The sequence below is a fragment of the Choristoneura fumiferana genome, chromosome 3 (assembly GCF_025370935.1).
Source record: "Choristoneura fumiferana chromosome 3, NRCan_CFum_1, whole genome shotgun sequence".
Lineage (NCBI taxonomy): Eukaryota > Metazoa > Arthropoda > Insecta > Lepidoptera > Tortricidae > Choristoneura > Choristoneura fumiferana.
Window position 1 is genome coordinate 3,880,816 of NC_133474.1, and position 21,898 is coordinate 3,902,713.

The window sequence follows — 21,898 nt, forward strand, 5'->3', positions numbered from 1 at the left end:
TGATTTTTCTTTAGAATAATTCTAACTAATATTTTAAATATTTTACTCCTTTGTATACATTTTTAACATTATGCTTTGTAATCGGGATGTTTACAGTCAAGGCCATGGTCAATAAAAAAAGTCAAAATGGTGTTGCCGCTATAAAGTAAACTAGTGGTTTGAAGGTAAACAGCTGAAAAATTCTAAATTCAATCTCATGCGATAAACATAATAACTAACTTTATTTCGTTAAATCTTTTTGTTGTAACAATAAACAGATTAGTTTTTTTTAAAGGTTCAAAAAGAAAAACACAATAATTGCTGTAGTCTAACTTTTTATTTGGATATAGGGGTAAATAGCCGGTACATCAAAACTTTTTGAGTAAAATTAAGATTTGCCCATAGCAACATAATTCATTGCGAGAGTGACGTATGAACGGCCGAAAACGAAAAGCCTCTGTGTGCCGTTGTTATCTTCTAACATTTCTGAAGAATGGAGACAAACGGCCAGGCTAATGGGCCTAAATCTAAAAAGGAAAAAAATGGCGATACGAAGGACAACTTATGGTAACGGTTCACTGTTATATTTGCGTCCATCTGAGTCCCCCATATAGGGGATCTAATGTGTCACACCTACGTGATGTCAATTCTCATACCTGAGAAATGTGTGACCTAGCTGCAACGTCTTACCTTTGTTTGTAAAACAACTGTGGAATCTTTTCACATTGCATCGATATTCGTCCATTTCTCTCCCGTCCTACATATATCCAACTGTAATATTAAGTACTTTGACATTCCACATGAAACTTGCGTGCATCCAAGTGAGATGAGCTTTGATCGAATATTTTAATGTTCCAGGTCTGCGATTTTAGAAGAAGTCCAGAATCAGGGCAACACAAAACTACCTTCAAATAAAAATGTTCTAGTTTTGGGTAATAATGAGACTGGTAAAACAACCCTTATTGCAAAGTTACAAGGAGTAGAGGACCCTAAGAAAGGGTCGGCACTCGAATATGCGTATATAGACGTTAGAGATGAATATCGCGATGGTAAGTTTACATAACTTCTAAATAACATCTTGGTGCATCTGATTAATTTCCGTGCAAGCAAAGTTATAATTTGTGCAGTCTATACGATGATCCGAGATTTCAGCTGAGATGACAGTCATATTTGTAAACAGATGTGCAAATCCATTCATAACCTATTTTAGTGTTGAGACTTATGTCAGTTTGATAAATATTATTCGAAATGCAGTATTAGCAATTGAGGTAAAAAAGTTTTTTTTTTATTTGTTTATTAACACAGCAATTAAACTCATACATTATCTGATTAAGGCTGATAGCGGATTGAAGATAAAAAAAAAAAAAAAAAAAAGTTGACTTAAGTTTCCTACATTTATTTTTAACCCCTGTTAAAAAGCAAAACATGCATTTCATAAGTATCAATCAGCAGTTGTTCTGAGATATCGTACTTTGAATGGAAAATGTTGGAAATGTAACAGCTTTTTCTTCTTTTAGCTCTTAAAAACCATGATGAAAATAATAATGTAGGAAGTATTATGGTATGCCAAATTACTGTTTTAATTCACCAAGACGAGTGATGGAAAAGTGCCTGTCATTCCTCTTATATTATGAATGCATGATAATGACAATTTAGGACCCATTTGCAAGTCGAAAAAGTTTATTGGCAGTATACAGATGTCATTGAAGTATTTTTTTTATAATAATTATTATGGTATATTAAGTCAGATTTGACCCACCTCCAGTGGGTGTTTAATAATATGTATTTAAGTATATATTTATTTAAGTACATTTATGTGCTGCCTATTTCCCATAACACTTTGGGACTAGATCAATTGTTGTCAATTGTCCTGGAAATTTATTTATTTACTATCATTTATTTATTGAGTTTTGTTTTAATCCTGTAAATTTATCTACTGTTCTAACAGAACAAGACTTGCTCATTATATTAACAAATAAATATCCCACATCTTCATCAGATCAAACACGCCTCAGCGTGTGGGTCCTGGATGGCGACCCAGGGCACACAAATCTTCTCAAGTTCGCCCTCAGTGAGGAGACGTTCCCCCACTCTCTGGTCATCTTCACGGTGGCCATGACCACTCCTTGGGGCATACTGGAGCAGCTGCAGAACTGGGCTGCGGTGCTCGGGGACCACATAGACAAATTGGATCTCACACCTGGTGAGTTCTTTAATTGAGTGAAGACACAGTTGTTGTATATTTGACAATATTGGTGAATAGAATATTGACACCTGTTTAACTTCAACTTTAGTCTTTTTAATGAGAAGCAGCTACTTTTGATTAGCAAGGTGTATAGCATAATTATATTAATTGCGTTTGTCCTGATTTCATAGTTCCAAAATGTGGGTTATAGCACAGAACAAGTAATAGTACAAGTACAGAAGCTTCACTGCCGTACAAATGTGATGTTTAGGCATAAGAATCGTGCCTACTTTATGCTTCTCTATCTATCGCATAACTAGTGTTCACTCGTACGCGGCATGTGTAACGCTAGGGTTGCTATGCCCGGAATACACTAGTGAAGGTTAGAAATGTCATCATCATCAGATGTCATTTAAGCATAGCTGCACAATTAACAATGAAGTTAAATGAAATTTACTGCATATGAACTAAGGTACAGAAGATTAGATATTGCTTAACGTTGCTTACTAAGAGGCTTAATAAATAAAAATAAACAAAAAAACCTCACCAAATCTCTTAATTAGGGTTTTCACAGAGGCGAAATATCGCTAGATGGCGTTAGTATCGTGAGGTGCGTTTGACGTTTGCTTGCGAGTTGCGATTGGTTCATTTAGTTATTTTAACCAATCATGAGCAAACATCAAACGGATCTCATGATACTCTGTGAAAACCCCCATTAGGGGGTTATCTGAAATACACCACTCAATCCGGTTTGTTATATTAGATACTACAAACATGTCTAAAACAAACCTAAACTGATATGAACTGAAACAATTAATTTGCTCACTCCAGTGGCGGGGTAGAGCAGATCGGCACCTCGGGCAGTTTTGTATGTACAGTTGAGGAAACTGAAAACACATATGTACCGGGGTGGAACCTTTTTGTAATCAATTTTGCTATGATTTCTTTGTAAAATTTATGGGATGTCAACATGACATAAGTAGCATAAAGGTTCCTCCCTGGTACGCGATTCAGTTACCTCGACAGTAAGTAGCTAGGTACAAGTGTAGGTAGTTATTTATTAATATGTCTTTAAAGAGGGAGATTTTGTGAGCCTTCTTTGGATGTATGAGTGAGTTGTCATTGGCATCCCTTGGTGCTTGGCACCGACCGCGACCTTATGATAGCCACATTTATCCTCCTGCGGCCCACCATACAACAAAATATGACATCGAAATTTAAAACTTAATGACGCATAGATAAAGTTGAAGTTATTTTTTTGTAGGGATTTCTTTTTATGTGGGTCCGACTTTAATTTCATCATCATTTTTTAGAAAAAAGTAAAACCTGTTTTGTTGCCATATTATTGACTTTCTTAATACGAATTAAAAATCAGTATTTGTAGGCGTTTATAACAATGAATTAAATTGTGATTGTTCTTTTAAACTCCATAAAATCCTATATAACTCCATAAATATAACAGATAACCTCAGCTCTCTCTAATTAATTCTTATCAGTTATCTTATCATAACAGGTTGCTCTATTAATGCATAGTCTAACGTAGTTAGTGAGTCATGCGTTGCATCCTTTTAGGTAGCGTGAGCTAGTTATAAAGATTAAGGTGCTAACAGTCGCTAAACATTTTCATAGGGTGTTATTTGAAAAGGTACCCTGTGTTTATACATTGACACGACTGTGCGAGCGAATATATTGACATGAGAGAAATATAGGAATAAATGGATTTTTAAGACGATTTTTTCGAGTTTTTTTTTAAATAGCCTATAACTGCTGGGCAAAGGCCTCCCCTTTCTCCTTCCACTCGTCTCTGGCTTCGGCAAAATGTTGCCAGTCCGGCTGGAATCGCTCCAAATATCTTGAATTTTTTCGAGTTTATTAATTTAAATTAATATATATAAACGAAATTACCTCTGTTTTTGTCTGCTTTAAGCAAATAGACAGTCCCGAAAACTCCATTGAAAACGTTAGAGTAATTTATAAGATTCTTAAAATAAATAAATGTACAGGAATCTCTCGTTTAAAGGTATATTAGAATAGATGTTTTGTTTTTTTCCTAAAACATAATGGAAATTCTGAGTGATGTGATTTCATTTGCCAAAAATACTCAAGTACCAAAAAAACATTATAGATTATCATATCGTTTTTATCATTTGCATATACACCTTATTAACATTCAATAATATCCTATAATGACCATGAAACTATTAACCAATCAGAACAGGTGACTAGAGTTACAAATGAATAGATGATAAAAGGCTGTCACTGCTTATTTATACCAGACCAACCTTGTAATACATAGCTTACATAATATTTAATATAAGGACAAAGACGTATTATTATAATAATATATATATTTTTAGCTAGCCTATTTTTGTGTCCCACTTCTGGGCAAAGGCCTCTCCTCTCTTGCTCCTCTCCTGCCTGCCTACAAAGGCGAGCTCCCGCCATCCCACATTATAGGCATCTAAGTCGTCCCTCCATTGCCTCTTCGGTCTGCCTCTATTACGGTATCCCTCACTAGGAACCCATTCCGTAATTAGCCCAACGTAAACAAAACGTTTAAACGTATATAACGTATATAAAATTAAGTTTTAAAATTCTGGTAAGTAATCAAAACTGGACGTAGATCTTATCATGTTAAAGGTAACTGTGTAACTAACTTAACCAAATACCGTTAGGTTTATCCTAAAATTAGTATGCACCGTCGTGTGTGGTGGACCTTAATAAACTCCAGTATTCTGTCAACGAAAGCGATATAAAAACGAACTCTGAATTAAACGCAAGCTGTCGAATTCGAATCAGGTCAGACATTATCAGAGATAGAATTGTCGAGTGTAACAGAACCTGTTCAATATTTCATATGATAACATATAGGTACCAGGCAGGTTCCCAGAGTCTGTAGTCATGCATATTTATATAGATTTGAGGCAGCTTTTATCCGCGACTTCGCGAAATTCCAGCATTTTTACTATACTTGACAAGCTTGTGATACTCGGTGGAATCCTGTCGCAATCAATTTACCGCATTTATTAAACAAAATCTTGATAAGGACAGCAGAGGCTCTCCATGACAGGGTTCCACCGACTGCCACATACGATCTTGTCAAGGTATAATATCCCATGAGGATCCCCAAAAATTACATTGACACTTTTGTTCCTTTTTTGGTTTATTTTTTGTGAATTTTTGTCACCTTCCGTGAAGTCGCCAAGCGGTCACAGCGGAAGACCAGCGTTGACCTCTACGGCCAACACCATGCTGAGCTGAGACCGCTTTGCGATATCGCAAATACCTACTACTACGTACTTAATACTTGTTTTTGTTTGTTTTTGTGTAATTAGCGAAGTGCGAATAATTTTTTCTATTTCTAAACGTGCTAGTGGGCCTATTTTAAACGTATTCGAAAAGTATGAGACTATTCTCATGATTTTCGATGCAAAGAATATATTTTTGCCTTACACGTTGCTATTACGACACGGTGTAATTTTGTTCGTAGGGTTAACCTTTAAAGTTAAGGAGCTATAAAAGTTGAGCTTTTCATCCTACTAATACTATAACCTAATATAATATTATAACTTATAATATTAGTAGGATGAAAAGCTGAACTGACATTCACATAGATACGTAACAGCTTATCTTCATCTTATAGCGGGGACCCCACGTTTCCGACCGTGACTCACGAATTACGTCAGGGCTCGCGTAACATTTAATCAATGCCACTTATATATGCAATAAAGCGGTTTGTCAACTAAACTTAGCATGGTGCGTTTAATAGCCCCCGGCGGTTGAACTTGGTGCTGCATACGATATGAAGCGCCGTGCTAGCCCTGTTTGAGAAGAATTTATGGTTTACATTACAGTGGTGTAGAGTAAACGTTTTTGTTAGACAACTCGATGAGAGTTGGGTGTCCTCGGATACAACTCTTCGGAGTTAAGTCGAGTTTAGACTTGCAAGAAAAATTGTGCAAGTTGCATTACATTGCGAGGCCGTGAAGCCAACGAGTTTGTAGTGGTCAATCGAGCGCCGCCATGTAAATGCAACTTGCACGATTTTTCTTGCAAGTCTAAACTCGGCTTTAGTGTACCTGTCATTACTGACGTCATGTACAAATTTAGGCAACTCAGTGGGAATCGAGTTGTGATAACGCCACACCGCTGGGGTCTGTTTCGCTTGCAGTGGAAAATGAGCATTAGTATTATGCTGCGTTTTCACAAGAGATGTGAGAGGAATATTGTGTTTTTCATTAACCAATAGAAACGCTTCATTTACCTATCCTCGCACAGCACCGATCTGGTGGAAACAGCTGAGCGGAGCGAGGTGAGGTAAATGAAGCGCTCCTATTGGTTCATGAAAAACACATTCTCACACAGTATGTCCCTGTCTAACATGTGAGAGGGACACCAATAGTTGCCGGCCACAAATGGCAGTGAAAATATGGCCCGTCTAGGAGCCCCTTTAGTGGATTCAGCGTGTTGGCAGCATTGGCCAAACGGTTAAGTTTTTGTCAAGTTGATGCTGTTTCTTCACGCATAGTTTTCTCTGGACCAGTTGTATCCATAAAAACGCGACAATATTTTGATTATTTTCGCGTTTTACACGAGGCGATAAAGCAATTTTACTTGGCATCAATTAGCGATTTCTCTGAATTCATTTACTAAAGCGAAGTTTTAATTGCTTCATTCGTAAATGCTAATGCGACACGATTCGTTTGAATCGGTTCGGTTATAGCTCCGATTTTGGACTCGGCGCGTGCTGGAAGTCCGGAATTATGGCAATTATGCTAATTAGTTTTAATAACAGTATTCGTCACATATGTCACTTTTGTGTTAGTGATAAAAAATGATTTATGAGCCGTTTAAATTAAAGTACGAAAAGGTGATTCCCGAAAAAAGTCTTCTAAAGATCCACCTCCCATCACTTGCGTTTTATTAGACATCTGAAATTTATGATGTCTATTGCCGCAAATAATAAAAATTAAACAAAAAATTAAGGAAGGTCCTAAAAACATAAAATGAGCCCATTTAGAAGGAGAGCTCTGTTTGACGTACATAATTTGTACGGAAGCAATTCGCAACGAACGCGTTCAAATTCGAAAACTCGAAGAGAGGGCTACCAGATGAGCCGCTCAGCTAGGAGAGTTTTAATTTGGCATTTCGGAGTTTCGATGCTAAGAGAGATCTAAGTAAGCAAGCAAGCAGATTTTTACAAGCTTTTGTTTACATTTTAGTCGGGTTAAAATTTTGGAAGTCAACCCACTTCGGGAGGTCCGATTGACTCGGATTGACTTCAAATATTTTAGCAAAAATAGCTTTATTAAAAATATTTTTTTAAATAACTTATTTACAAATTTCCATCACTCAGGGGTGTATTGAGCCAATTTCTGCTGCATAGGGGTGGCGGCGCGATGCTGCGGCGCAAACTAGCGCTGCCTACCCTGGAATTGCCCCAAAGCACCCCTACGACTTGCATACTACGGAAGTAACACACAGTGCCGGATATATATTTTTTATGAGTGTAGGCCACTTTACCTCCGTACCTTTCTATATAAAATAATAATTTTCTTGTCCTGTGCTGCAGCCCTTATACGGCCGATACGGCCTAGTGACAAATCCAGGACTGCACTTATATATACATACTTTTGATTCCAGAACAAAGGTTACAGAGTAAAAAACAGCAGCAACAAAAATGGCAGCGGTATACGGAGCCCGGCGACGAGATGGAGCAAGCGGCGTCTTCGCCCATGAAACGGTCGTCGAGGAATCTCTCCGACGACCTCGACAGCGAAGACGAGGATAACCCGCTGCCGGAGGCTGTACTGACCACTAACCTTGGATTGGATATAGTGGTTGTTGTCACTAAGGTAAGGATACTATTAACAAGTCGCTGAGTTAAACCCTTCTTTAAAGTTCTTCAGTTTTAGCTTCAAAGTCCTGTTCAAAATGTTCAAACCAATTTGTTGTTTGGTTGATCTGTTACTGTTAGATCGGTAGTGTAAAAATGCAGTGTCTTTGGCAGGCTAGTCGGCGCTGTTATCGTGGGGGGGTGCGTTTGACAATTTTGACATTTGTGTCACATTTGTGATTGGTTAAATAACTAAATGAGCCAATCGCAAGCAAGACTGTAACATCAAACGGACCTCTCGATATTAACGCCATCTAGTGGTATTTCACCTGTCAAGAAATCATCATAAAACCCTTAATTCATTCTGTATTATCAGTGAGGTTAACATCTTTGAATTTATCATCATCATCTCAGCCCTAGGACGTCCACTGTTGGACATACATAGGCCTCCCCCATAGACCTCCAGTTGCTTCGGTTGGCAGCAGCTTGCATCCACCGTGAACCCGCGGCTTTAACCAGGTCATCCGTCCATCTCGTTAGTTGACGTCCTACTCTTCTTAGTATGAGAGAGCAATATATACTGTTTTTTTTTCAAACGACAGAATGTAGCGCTCATTTCAATGAAACATGTTTTGCCCTCAGACTGACTACATGAGCACCTTAGAAAAAGAGCACGACTACCGCGACGAGCACTTCGACTTCATGCAGCAGTGGATCCGGCGGTTCTGCCTGCAATACGGCGCCGCTCTGTTCTACACGAGCGCCAAGGAAGACAAAAACTGCGATCTCCTGTACAAATACCTCACGCATAGGATATACGGGCTGCCTTTCCGGACTCCCGCGCTTATCGTGGAGAAGGATGCAGTGTTGATGTGAGTGTCTTTGTGTTTTATCTGATTTTGAAAGGGACAAAAGGGGGGGGGGAGTTATTTATTTGAAAACAGGTGGAAGAGATGGTAATATATACATTTGGTAAACTCTAAATGCTATGCTTTATCTGAGAGCATACAAAAATCTATGTGGAATACCGGGAACAAGAGTAAAAGTAATTAAAAAAACATAGATCGTTCTCGTCAAGCTGAACGACATTACTTCAGTAACTTTTAAAAATACCAATTGTTTTTTATTTCTGTTGCACTTTGAAGTTTATTTGATGAAGCAAATTTTTTGAAATTTGTAGCGTGATAGGTATCGTCGATTAGGCTCTAGACGTTGATTGATAATATTATTTAATTACTATCAAGAAGGGAAAATCAAAAGATTCCATTATTTTTCAAAGTGATTGAACAAAGATTGATACTGTTTGAGTAGTAGAATCTACGATTTAATATTTTGTTCCTGTTAAAGGCCCCACCCTGTAGATCTTCCGTTCGTTTAAACCATCAGCAGATACACAACCAATGGGGTATTTGATACCATTCCACCATTTAATTTATGGCAGCTTTTTGATTCATATTTTCTCAATGTGTTGGTATGCTTTATTTCAGACCCGCCGGATGGGATAGCATGAAGAAAATTAGCATATTATACGAAAACATGCAGAGTTGTAAGCCAGACGACTATTATAGGGATATAATTGTGCAGCCACCAGCCACGCGGAAGGTAAAGTGATAAATATAACTTCAAGTGATAGTGTCTGTTGACTTTGATCCCTTTATCAACTTTGCTATACCTACCCACGGGAGCAAAGAAGAAATAAAGAGTGTACGTGTGTGTATGTGCTGCAGCAGTAATCAGAGCATGTTTTTTTCGCTTCTTTCGTGAGCATATGACGTATCTTTACTTAGAAAAGAAATGAAAGTGTTTATTTGAAAAATAAACTAGATTTCGCCTGTAACGCGGGGAACCGGTTTAAACTGTACAATAGAATTAATTTTGATATTAAATGGCTCAGTTAGGAAACATATATATATTTCCTGATGCTATTTCAACACAAAAAATAAGTAATATTGTGCTTAAATATATACAAAACCTTGTGGTAAAGATAATAAAAAGTCAGATAATATTTGTTGTTGAATCCAATGGAAAGTTTTGATGTAGTTACAAAATTACGATTTTTTCCCCACAAGATTTCGTGACGTTTTCCTGACGTCAAGAAATTTGGGATGTTTTATGATCTCGTCCTTAGTGTTAATAATTTCTTGACAAAATTTCTTGTCAATTTCATGACGGGACACTTTTTTGAGAAATACCCGTAAAGCTTACTTACAAGGGAATCACGATATGGTAGTTAAACCGCATACAGACATAAAGGTAACAAGGTGCTTAATTTATCTAATATTGCTTCAGTTTCGTCGTAACTGTCGTCGTAAGCTCGTAAATGCAGTCGTTTCAAATTATTTTTGCTTCATTTATTCGTAATAGACCCGCGTCATAACCGCTAAATGGTGCAATCGCTGTTGTAGAGCTTGTCTAAGCGTCCCTCGCTGAACAAAATCAGCTCATTATAACTATCTAGGCAGCAAATCTTTACAATAACCGCCTGAGTCTAACGGGGAACAACTTTTTGGTGTCCTGTCGTGTCACCAAGTAACTTAGTTTTAGTGCTAGATTTAGTCTTATTTCTGTAAAGTGGTGGTGCTTATGGATCCAAAATAAATCTCTCTTTATTTCTTACTTTTAAATCCCCGTTAGACTCAGGCGGCGGAAGAACTAATTTAGTTGAGTGAGGCTCTAACCTTGGCTAAGTCCCTATGGCGTGCATTGAGGGTAGGCAGCGCTGGTGTTGCCTACCGAGCTGCGGGAGGGTGGCGTGCTTCAGGTGCAAAGTATCAGCTACCCTGGAATGAGAGCTACCGTTTTCGCGCTCACCAGTTGGCGCCACTGTTGACAAAGGTCCTGCCTGAAGTATAGTGTTTAGTTTGTTATTACGAGCGTTGAAACAAAATTTACATTTAAATCATATTTTATACCTTAGAACAGTACCATAAAAACATCGAGCATGCCACAGTGTTGCGTAGTCCCGTTTTGTTCGGCAAAAAGGGAGGACATAGGTTTCCGAAAGGCAAAACAGTCTCGAAACACTGACATTCATTGCCCCCTAACCGTTAGGGCCTAACGCTATTATAAATAAACCCGCGTAGCTTACCCAAAAACAGTGACATTTGACATTTCGGAGACCTCTCGCTACACTAGCGCCTCTAGCGGCGAATTCATACGCGATAGCCTCATTGACCCACTCCGCCAATGCTAAGAGGTAAAACGTTGTTTTACAGAGCGGGGCGAGTCGCGAAGCGGAAGTGAACGCGGAGGATGAACAAGCGTTCTTGCAGCGGCAACTGGCCGCGCTGCAGGCCGGCGCGCCCGCGCCGCGCGCAGACTCGCCCATGCGCGCCGCGCAGCGGGCCACTGCGCAGGTACCTAATGAACTATCTAACCTATACAGTGGTGGTCATGTAATTAAGAACGATTTGAAGTTCCAGATTATTTTTAACTAAATCATGTCATGTGTAGTCGTGGTTCCTTCTTAGAAGTAACTAGTTACGTTATGAAACAGCCACATGAATAGAGCAAACGGGATTAAGAATAAAGAATAAAATTGCTGTAATTTTTTTACAAATTTTGTGTTTATTTTCTTTAGTAACAAATTAAAATAGTAATGAAGCTGGACAAATAATTAAGAACGATTTATTGAACTGTTCGAAAGTTTTTTTATTTGAAACTTAGATTAACTAAATCACACTAACGTGAAGTTTGTACACTAAAAAAGCAATGTAATACATTTTAACTAAAATTAATAGTTAGTAGCATGTCCACGGCTTTTTATTACTGCCTTACACCGGCGAGGCATTGAATCTATCAATTTTTGACATTTCGCGAGAGAGATAGAGTTCCATTCGTCTAAGAATACGTCATACAGTTCTCTTAAATTGCCACACTGTCGATTTGAAACCTTTTTCTTGACTTCGCACCAAAGATGCTCTATTGGGTTAAGATCGGGGCTGTTGGCTGGCTAATCTAAGACAGAAACTGATTGCGATGTGAGGAATTCCTTAACGGTACAAGCAGTATGCTTGGGATCATTGTCGTGCTGGAATGTCCAAATAACCGGAAGCACGCCTTCTGCATATGGTAACATTGTTTCTTCCAGTATGTTTTTGTATCTAAATTGATCCATGTTTCCTTCTATCAGCCTAACAGGTCCAACACCATGTCCAGAAAAACATCCCCAAATTTTTACATTTCCCCCGCCATGCTTTAAAGTCACTTTTGTGTACTTTGGGTCGAATGCTTTATTTGGAGGCCGTCTTACATATCGTTTGCCATCAGAACATACCCTATTTATTTTTGTCTCGTCAGAAAAAAGAACGTTTTTCCACTGTCTGACTGTCCTGTTTTCATATCTTCTTGCAAATGCAAGCCGGGCTTGCCTATGACACCGTTTCAACATAGGCACCTTCCTTGCTATCCTTCCGTGCAACTTTTCTTCTACCAAACGCCTTCGAATAGTGCGTGCCGAGATTGCTGAAGGGTTGTTTTCGCCAAAATATTCTTTTCTCAACTCATTAGACCCTTTAAAAGGATTTTGTTTTGCCAAACGAACGATATTTCGATCATCTCGACGAGATGACTTTCTTTGTTTAGGTACACGCGGAACATTTGAAGTAGTTTGATACGTGGCAAAATGCTTTATGGCGTGGAAAACCATAGTTTTTGAACATTGCAGATGATCGGCTATGTGTTTATACGACCAATTCTTGTCGCGAAGTTTTAGTATTACTTCTCTTGTAGATTTATCACAACTTTTATTTTTCCCCATTGTTTTTATATGAAGCAATCGCCTTTAAGACTATTGCGGCACTAAATGGCGCCAAAGTTATTCGAATAATAACCTAAAACCACAAAGCGGCGGTCCGTTCTCTATTTAAATTTGAATAAAAAATAAACTATTCAGCGTTCTTAATTATATGACCAGCCAGTAAGTAGTAATACTAGGTTTAGATGTAATGTATAAAGTTTATCTATTTATTTTTTAGCCAATTATATGTATAAATGAATTTACCGCTAGTACGGAAAAGTTTTACGATACCGAGAGAAGTACAAAAATATACATGCAGTTAGTAACACTTGTCAGTTTGAAAAAATCTTCTCTATAAAAAATCGTTCTTAATTATATGACCACAACTGTATATATATTATTTCTAATAACGTCTATATTATTTTGCAGAACATTGTTATTCAATTATTATTTTCGTTATTAAATCCAAATTGTTAAAAGTTATTTCGCGTGATGATTAATTCATATAATATTAATTCGCATAACTGTATACTCATAATGTTATTGTGCACTGCGCGTACTGTAAATTGGCATAACGATGAGTTGGCATAAATTTGATAAGCATAACGTTTCTGTGCGTTATGTTTGTTAAAAGTATTACATAATTAGATTTGAAAATTGAACTACTGTGTGAATATAGTATGTGTGGGTTTATGAAACGAGGCGTAGCCGAGTTTCATAATAGGGTCACATAAGTGTTTTAAGGCCTAATTACGTACAGTTGCATACAATATTTTATCTATATCCATTTATTAAATTCTCTATCATGTGTTCAAGAACCATTGAGAATGACCTGCATTAACGAGAGCTAAGTAGCTATGTCTGCCCCAAGAGCTGCGCCCGCTGCACTTTTTTAATGTCATTCATAACCGCCAATCGCGCGCACTCGAAATAACACCTTAATTTTCGTGACATAAGTTTGCATGTAACGAAAATTGAAATGTTCTTAAGTACATCATATGTTTTTGATTTGCCTTAGTAGACGCACGCACTTGCAACTTAGCGATGGGACACTTTTGCAACTTGAATTTGTAGGTGACAGTGTATCTAGAGTATTCTAAATGGATGATTCCACATTATCAACAGCTGGACGGGGCCAAAATCGGCATGGGCCCCGGCACGCCGGGCAACGAGGGCGTGCTCGCCAACTTCTTCAACTCGCTGCTGTACAAGAAGACGGGCTCGCCGGTGGGCCGCGCGGCGGACCCGTCCCCCGCGGCGGCGGCCGCCCGCAGCGACGCGGCCGCCGAGCTGGACCGCCTCACGCGCGCCAAGCCGCGCCCGCCGCCGCCGCCGCCGCTCGACCTCAACTCATCCTCCGAGTGCTAGCTCGCAGCGGTGACGGTGAGTCAATGTCATTTATTGAAATCGCGATCAAGTGCGGGTAGTTCGAGATACGGGTGCCAGTACGGTTCTCTACCGTTTGTTCGAATTTCTTGAAATATTATATCGTTATAACGTTTTAAACTTTCGTGATTTTCACTCATAGGCAAAATACCACGCACAGTCTACCCGTGACCACGGCCACTGTAGTGTTGCTGAAACGTCGAGGTAAATATTACTCGTGTGTGTTAGCGTAATAAGTCCTGTGCGTGGTATTTTGACTATATTATATAGTTTTAACTAATTTCATTTCTCATAAAATATTTTTTTTTAAAACAGTTTTTTTTAGAATTGATATTAAACTATCATTAGCCTATATTATATTTCTTCATTCTATAAGATAATATAAAAAAAACGTGAAAATAGCTCGCTTCTATATATTTTACGGTAAACGTTATTATGTCAATGTCCAGCAGTGGACGTCTTTCGGCTGACATGATGATGATGATGAAACGTTATTATAATGAGTGAAACTATGGTAAATTAAATTATAGTAAGTGAAGTGATTCAGAGAATGAAAGAAATGTTAAAATCCTGCTGTCAATACACGACATGTTGTAGCTGTGTGTGTAATCATTCAATTCAACGCTCGTGGCGATACTGCCTATAATAATTATGCGTTTCACTACTTTCGATCAGTGCTGTTGTTAAGTTTAAGCAGTAATTTTGATAGTAGGTACATGTGTCTTTGCTGCTCTTTATGGAATCTCGATCTCGAAATAACTGTGTTTAGAATTTCTCACGCAAAAAGGGTAAAGGACGGCTGCCTGTATTCAAGCTTCTAGACAGTTCCAACTATTAATAAATTCACCGTATTACTTGTAAGATAATAGATCAGAGGTTTTCAACCGGTGTGCCGCGTATATTTTCAAGTGTGCCGGTATCCCTGCGAAGTGTATGCGATTCGTACAAAAGGTGTCACCGAGACCCTATTAATAAGCCTTCGCTGTCTGTTATTTTATAGGTACATATGGGTATACTGTACGGAACTCTTACGGTACTCTACGCTCTATTATGGTGTGCCGTGAAACTTTGATTAACGCACAATGTGCCGTTAAAACCAAAAGGTTGAAAACGCCTGTAATAGATCAAAATGCACTAAGACCATATTTCCCTATTGCAGGTAAACTATCAACCGGCGAGCGTACAAACTGCACAGTCGCGCTGGAACGTCGCTTGCCCCGCGAACGACTCGATCGTTTAAACGTAATACATTGCTGGCTTGTACTTTTGTCGACGCTGCCTTTTAGACATGCGGCTGTGGTAAGCATCAACCTATCCAATCACCCGTAGCGTCACTCGCTTCGTCTCAACGACGCGTTACGCCTTGAGATTCTTCCACGGACCCCGACATACGGATCGCGGATACATTTTTGCAATCATTTTATAAACAAAAAATGGTAAAATGCCATCCGTTGGCGGCGTGGCATTGTAAAATAAGTACGCGACACTGTATTGTTTATATAATTCGATATTTATGCTATGAACTTTGAAATTTGAATAGACACTTTAATGTTGCTCGCGAGATAATTCTCTACAATTTTTGTTTGTAATTGTTCATGATATTAAATAAGTATTTATTTAGATAGCATCGATAAACTGTTGGTCTAATAATCCTTATATTGAAAACTAAGTCAGTCTTGAACAGCGTAAAAAAAAGATTCTATTTATATTTCAAATTTGCATTTTTGAGTTGATCAACTGTATTACTAAAATAAATTGATACTATAATATTGGCGATAAATCAACAAGGGTTTTAGACGTATTTTTGTAGCTGATTAAATTTAGGGATTATTAGATCAGTTTAAGAAACTGATCGTTGTTTTAACAAGGGTTATAAGCATCATCTGAGATTAGGAAGTTCCATAACATGTGATCTTCTATGAAGACTGGCCGTGCTGCGATGGGAGGACACGTTTATGCACAATGAAGTCACTATTTGTACAAACCATTTATATGTACAATGAGTATATATTTGTATGTAACGATCATTTCCATATGTTCACGTGTAAATTATAGATTCTCACATTCTGGATTTGTAATGGTGACCTTTATTGTGTGTTGTAAACGAATTTATTTATTTTTTACATCGATACGAAGTTTTCAATTTGAAGTTTGAATTTCGAACGCTCGTTCACAACCCCTAACCATAGACAGTTGAAAATGTTTATAGAACTTTTTTATGTTTATGTGAATGTAACTTATTATTATTGAAATTGGATTTTGTTCTTAACATGGTGCAATACTGAACATTCCAAACGTGGTTTGGTGCTTATTATTATAGTAAAAAATATTGAGTAATATATGGCGTTTCATTTAACATTTGCTTGCCTTTTTGCTCTCTCATACGGCTTTTAAAATGATAATGATCTCTCATCCAACATTAAAGGTCATCGTTATAAATCTAGATTTATTTGAACCGATATTTCAAATCATCAGCTTAATATCCATTAGAGAAACATAAGAATATTAAAAATTTCTAGCGTATAGAGGCGACGTTTCTCTGACATGCTAGTCGCCACTATATTGTTACGGCTTTGCGAGAGGTTAGTCAAGGAAGCGATTTTACTGTCCACCTATACGTTAGCATACTTTTATATTTTTATGCTAGAAATAAATCCGAATCATATCTTAGAGTACTTAATCTCACTAATAAATATCAACCCCAAATAGAAAATATCGAACTTGGTGTTTTCAGTTGCATAATTTAAGTATTTATGTTACTATTAAAATAATGAATACCTGAGGGTTTTGTATAACGTGGTATAACTTATTAACTATAATAGATTAGGTATTGTTTACTAATTATCTATAATTAATTGACAAACTTATTTGGATGAAACTATAACATGGGCAGCTTTATTATTATAATTTAATGGTTAACTTGATACATTAATTCTAAAACAAACAATATTTGCTAAGCAAAGGGCCAATGTGCCATAAATTTATACAAAAGGAAGCAGCTATAGGTAGCATAATATCAAAGTCTCACCGACGTCCTAATCCTATTCCATTTAGGCACAATTTGTATATTAGAAACCAAGAAACTACGTTTTATAAATTAACTCGTTTATGTGGAAAAAGTTGGTAAGTTTATTACAATTCTAACATACAAAACTCAAAATAAGTTTGTCAAATCTTTCTAATGTCTTTCCAATTCCTCGTGAAGGCTAAGTCAGATTTTTAATTGGCTCATTCGTAAAACTACAAAACAATAAATGGTAAGGAATTATTTTCTCTCGGCGAAACAAAAATACTTACTTTCCTTCCATATATTGCTAAAGACTAACAGCCTTATTCATAAAAAGTTAGAGCCTCCTTGAAGGCTCCTTGAAGGCCCGATGCTAAAAAACATGATTCATAAACGTCTGTTAGCGCTAATCAGTCGATCAAGGCTCTGCTAAAGTTAGAGGACCGTAGACCCTCCTTTATCTCCCTGCTAAGTCACAAAATGGCCGCCACAAGTTTGAACAGCTGACTTTGACAAGAGCAAAAAACCATACCGAAGATATTTATAGTGAAGGCAGGGCTACGCAAAGATTTAAAAAAAAAAACTGGAAAATTTATTTTCAGGAATTTGTATTTAAAAATCCTCTAAATTAGCAACAATAAATTAACAATAAATATGAAAAAAATTAGGATGATTAACATAATTATGGTTTTTTGCACAACATAAACATGCGAATCGGAAATGGCGGGAAAACAAACATCTCGCTTTTTATTTTTTTTCCTGCTAATTTGCTGTCACTGCTGTCAATTTTTTTTTTAATTATCGATTGGGCCATTTTTTGTCTTTGATTTGTCAAGGTGGCCAACATAACGCGTCTAATCCGTCTATCAGCAGCTCAACAACTAGCAGACTGCTAGCAAGTGTTTATGAATCATACTTCTCGACAAACGTCTATTAAGCTTAATCAGTCTGCTAAGTAACAGACCGATCAAACCTCAATTAAGGTTTTTTTATGAATAAGGCTGTAATAATTTCCCTCAGATAGTCAAAGACAAGCTATTCAGCTTATAATTGTAATTTTATGAATAAATAAATAAATAAATAAATAAATTCAAAATCTAACGATCGCATTGCATGTAAAAATTATATGGTATCGAAGCAAGCAGGTTGCATTTCCTTAAGCTCCAATGAAGTTGTCCAAGTTCAAATAAAAATCGACTTAGCGCATTCACAATTACACATTGTGTAGAAAAGTAACTCATTTATGCATACTGAAATGGATAGTTTCATGCAAAAATGTATCCATCAAAACTGTTTGCAATTTCTTTTTTTGATTGACACATTTCTGCATAAAACCAACCAAACTAAGGATGCAGTTTTGATATGAATTTGTACGGAGGAACGTGTTGAGAGTGGATATAAAACTATTTTTATAATGGGGACGAAATGTTAGGTGGCTAAATCGCATTACTTATCAGTACCTACTGTAACGTATTAAAATGTAAGATATTTGAAAGGATATGGCTGACCATGTTACCTAGGCTGTAAGTAGAAAAAATAAAATATTTAAGACTTGATAACTGCGGCTTGCTTTTCCGGTTAAGTGCATGATTTTCCCAATAAACAAAATTACACAAGAATATATCCTATAAAATGATTATAATAAAAGTTAAAAATGAAATACCTTCTAAAAAGTTGCCAAAAAGTGTGCTACGCAAACACGCAGATTCTAATAATTATTCAATGTTATTGTAGCTTTGTAGTGGCAAATAAAACTAATGCAATAGATCTTAAATATTTCATTTAGGGTTAACATAATATATATCATTGGTGCACAGCCAATGATATCTTGAACAAGCACTTCAAAAATGCGGGAATTCGAGCAATTTGCATATTATGTGAAATCGGGTATGTAAATTCTTTTCTTGCAATCCCTGCGACCTCAAATAGGGAATATTACTGCAATTTTCTGCCGTCAGAGTGTAGCACTAGCACAAACCGTAAACAGTTTTTTGAGTATCTTAAATAAAATATAGGCCTTTGCCCAGCAGTGGGACACAAAAATAGGCTAATCAAAAAAAAAAGTAGGATCTGTAGGTATGTAGGATGCCATAATGTCATATTATTTCAATGAAATTTTTGGAAATATAGCTCTATCGTAACTATCGATGTAAATATCGTGTTATTTTGTTACTAATAAATGTCATGATTTCTATAGGTACTAATACTCTTTGGTCATGCACGATCCGTCATGGCGACAAAATATAAAGAGAATTGACGTTGTCATGGCTATTTGCGCTGGTGTTGCCCCCTGCGCAGAGCTTGGCGTAATATTCCCTATTGTAAGCAAGCTCTTCTATCGCTAATCACCTCCTAGGTAACATTATAAATATAATTAAGTATGTACTATAAATGTCTACATGACCATTTGAAATTGCTTCAAAATTAAAATATTAATTAAAAATCATAGATTCAATAAAAGACACATTTTGTTCAGTGAAATTCTAATAAGTATTTTAAAAATTGTATGTACTAGTCAAAACAACAGTTTAAGTTTTCATTTTTTATAACGCATCTTTCTGTGATATGATTTTTATATTAATAGAACAAAAATATTCCTTTATTTATGTGATAATCCAATTGAAAAGGTATCCTATGGCGGCACTAAATTGTTGTGCCTATATTATAATAATAAAATTATTAGCGTAATATTACTATTTGATTTTGAAAGTAAAATAATTTTACTGACCAATAACTTGTGGAAAGTAACTAACAACACTTGACTTAAAAAATTTAAAGTAACAAAATATTGAATTTTAATTAGCTGTGCAAAGCCACTGCCATTTGGGTACCTTTTAATGTATTATTACACATATTCTTCTTAATATGTATTGGCCACGTAACATCCTCAGCTAGGAAATAATTATAGGGATTTGTAATATTCTAATATAATTTATGCTCAACTGTTTAAGATGTTTGTTTGTTTATAATTATCATTGATCTAATGATTTCTAGACTGCATTGCCGCAAAATATATGTATTTGAGTCATGTTAAAGCAGCTAAACATCATCTTGTACCGTCGCCGGCCATAACATCAAATATGTAAAAACAAACACAAAATATTGGATACATTCTAATGGGGATATATAAAGTAGAACTGCTTTTAAATATTTAGACTGTTTTGTCGTATTATTTCTTATTGCCGGTGATTGCACTAGTTAGAACTAGAAGTATCACTTAAATCTAACACCGGAACTGTATTGATGAAGAAGTTTTATAAGTTGAAAGCATGATACATTTTACATTCTAAAAATCATTATATCAGTGATAAAATGTTATTTCTAATTGGTTAACATAGGTTTGCCTTTATATTCGGCTACTCACAAAGCGGGAAAATAACATTTTTTCGTTACAATATAGTTCGGAATTAGCATTTTCGGTGAATTTGTGAGTGTGACAAAGCAATGGGGTGGATTTGGTTTTTATGGTGGCACTTTACTTCGCCGTATTTGAACGAAATTTAATAACGACCGAAATGCGAATAAAATTTAAGTGCTACCATGAGAATTTGGGTAGGTACTTAAGACATTGGCGAATTTAAAAGAAATAATACTTAGCATGCCATTTTGGTTGTAAATTAGCTAAACAGTTGAAGCAAACTCTGGCTAAGGCATAGTGATTTATTATTAGATTCTCAATAATAGTTTTGTTACGCTTTGTCTTAGGTTAGACTCTAGTAATCATTTTAGTTGTTAAATTATTATTTAATAAAAAAAATCGAAAAATTAATAATTATCGTAAGCGAAAAATCGATACAATTATATTGAGTGTAACGAACGTATTTAATACATTGAATTAAAAAATGTGGTTAAAATATCGAACAGTATACTTGTGTTTGGGCATTGTTGTGGTTTGTGTCCACGTTAGCGTGCAAACCGAAAAAAATATGCGAGGTATACATGGGGGAATTGAGCCGTTTTAATTTTTCACGTACTTCTTCAAGCCAATGATTTAGTGAGTTTTTAGGAAATTTTTTGGCTTTCTTTTATCTTTGTCGTACTTTACTGTTCAATTAGCAAGAAACAGATACATAAAATCTTAAAATACACCCTGATATGATAAAGAACTGAAAGAAACAAAAGCTATTATATTCTCCTCACAAGGGATAATCTTGGCACTTTTATTCCATTTTATTAGTGGAAGTGTATGGATTCACACTCGTCTCTGTAAAATAGTATCTTTACAGTCGGATGTAGTGTTATTTTACTCATAGCCTGCAGCAATATTGTGAATATCCCTTTACTCATAAAATACACACACACAACAAGAATGATCCTAATTTATTTCTCGGTGTTACAAAGTAAACCGTGATTTATGCTTATATTGTATATTTTATCAGTAGAAGGATTATTATTTATTCTTATCGGCAACACTGTACAGAAATTAAATTTAAATAAATAGCACGGAACTGTTCTGATCGCATTTGTTTTATTTTGATCCATTTTGCTACGATGTCTTTAAACTCATTAAAGTAGTTATACTGTATGTAACTACTACTTATAAGTATATCGTCACTACATTGAAAAAATCTCGTATCTCAAATCCATACGTCAACAAAATCGACCCTTCAAATAATGCACATAAAGTTCACTCCGAAAAACTATCAATTTAAGGTACGAGCTTTTTTAAAAGTAGTGACGCTATGTTACTTAAAACAATCGGACTCGCAGTCTCACATGTCTTACTAGATACTTGCATATATATTATTGGGTACCAAGAAAACTAAT

General features: G+C 36.3%; 1 protein-coding gene across 1 annotated transcript; it reads left to right on the top strand.

Moving 5' to 3' along the window:
* Positions 1 to 400: 400 nt before the first annotated feature.
* On the top strand, positions 401 to 21,589 carry Dlic (dynein light intermediate chain). Its single transcript, XM_074085260.1, has 9 exons — positions 401 to 546; positions 838 to 1,028; positions 1,979 to 2,182; positions 7,808 to 8,019; positions 8,643 to 8,872; positions 9,488 to 9,602; positions 11,216 to 11,356; positions 13,864 to 14,121; positions 15,284 to 21,589. Exons 1-8 carry the CDS (start codon positions 473 to 475, stop codon positions 14,104 to 14,106), a joined length of 1,410 nt encoding a protein of 469 aa, XP_073941361.1. The 5' UTR covers positions 401 to 472; the 3' UTR covers positions 14,107 to 14,121; positions 15,284 to 21,589.
* The last annotated feature ends 309 nt before the right edge of the window (positions 21,590 to 21,898 follow it).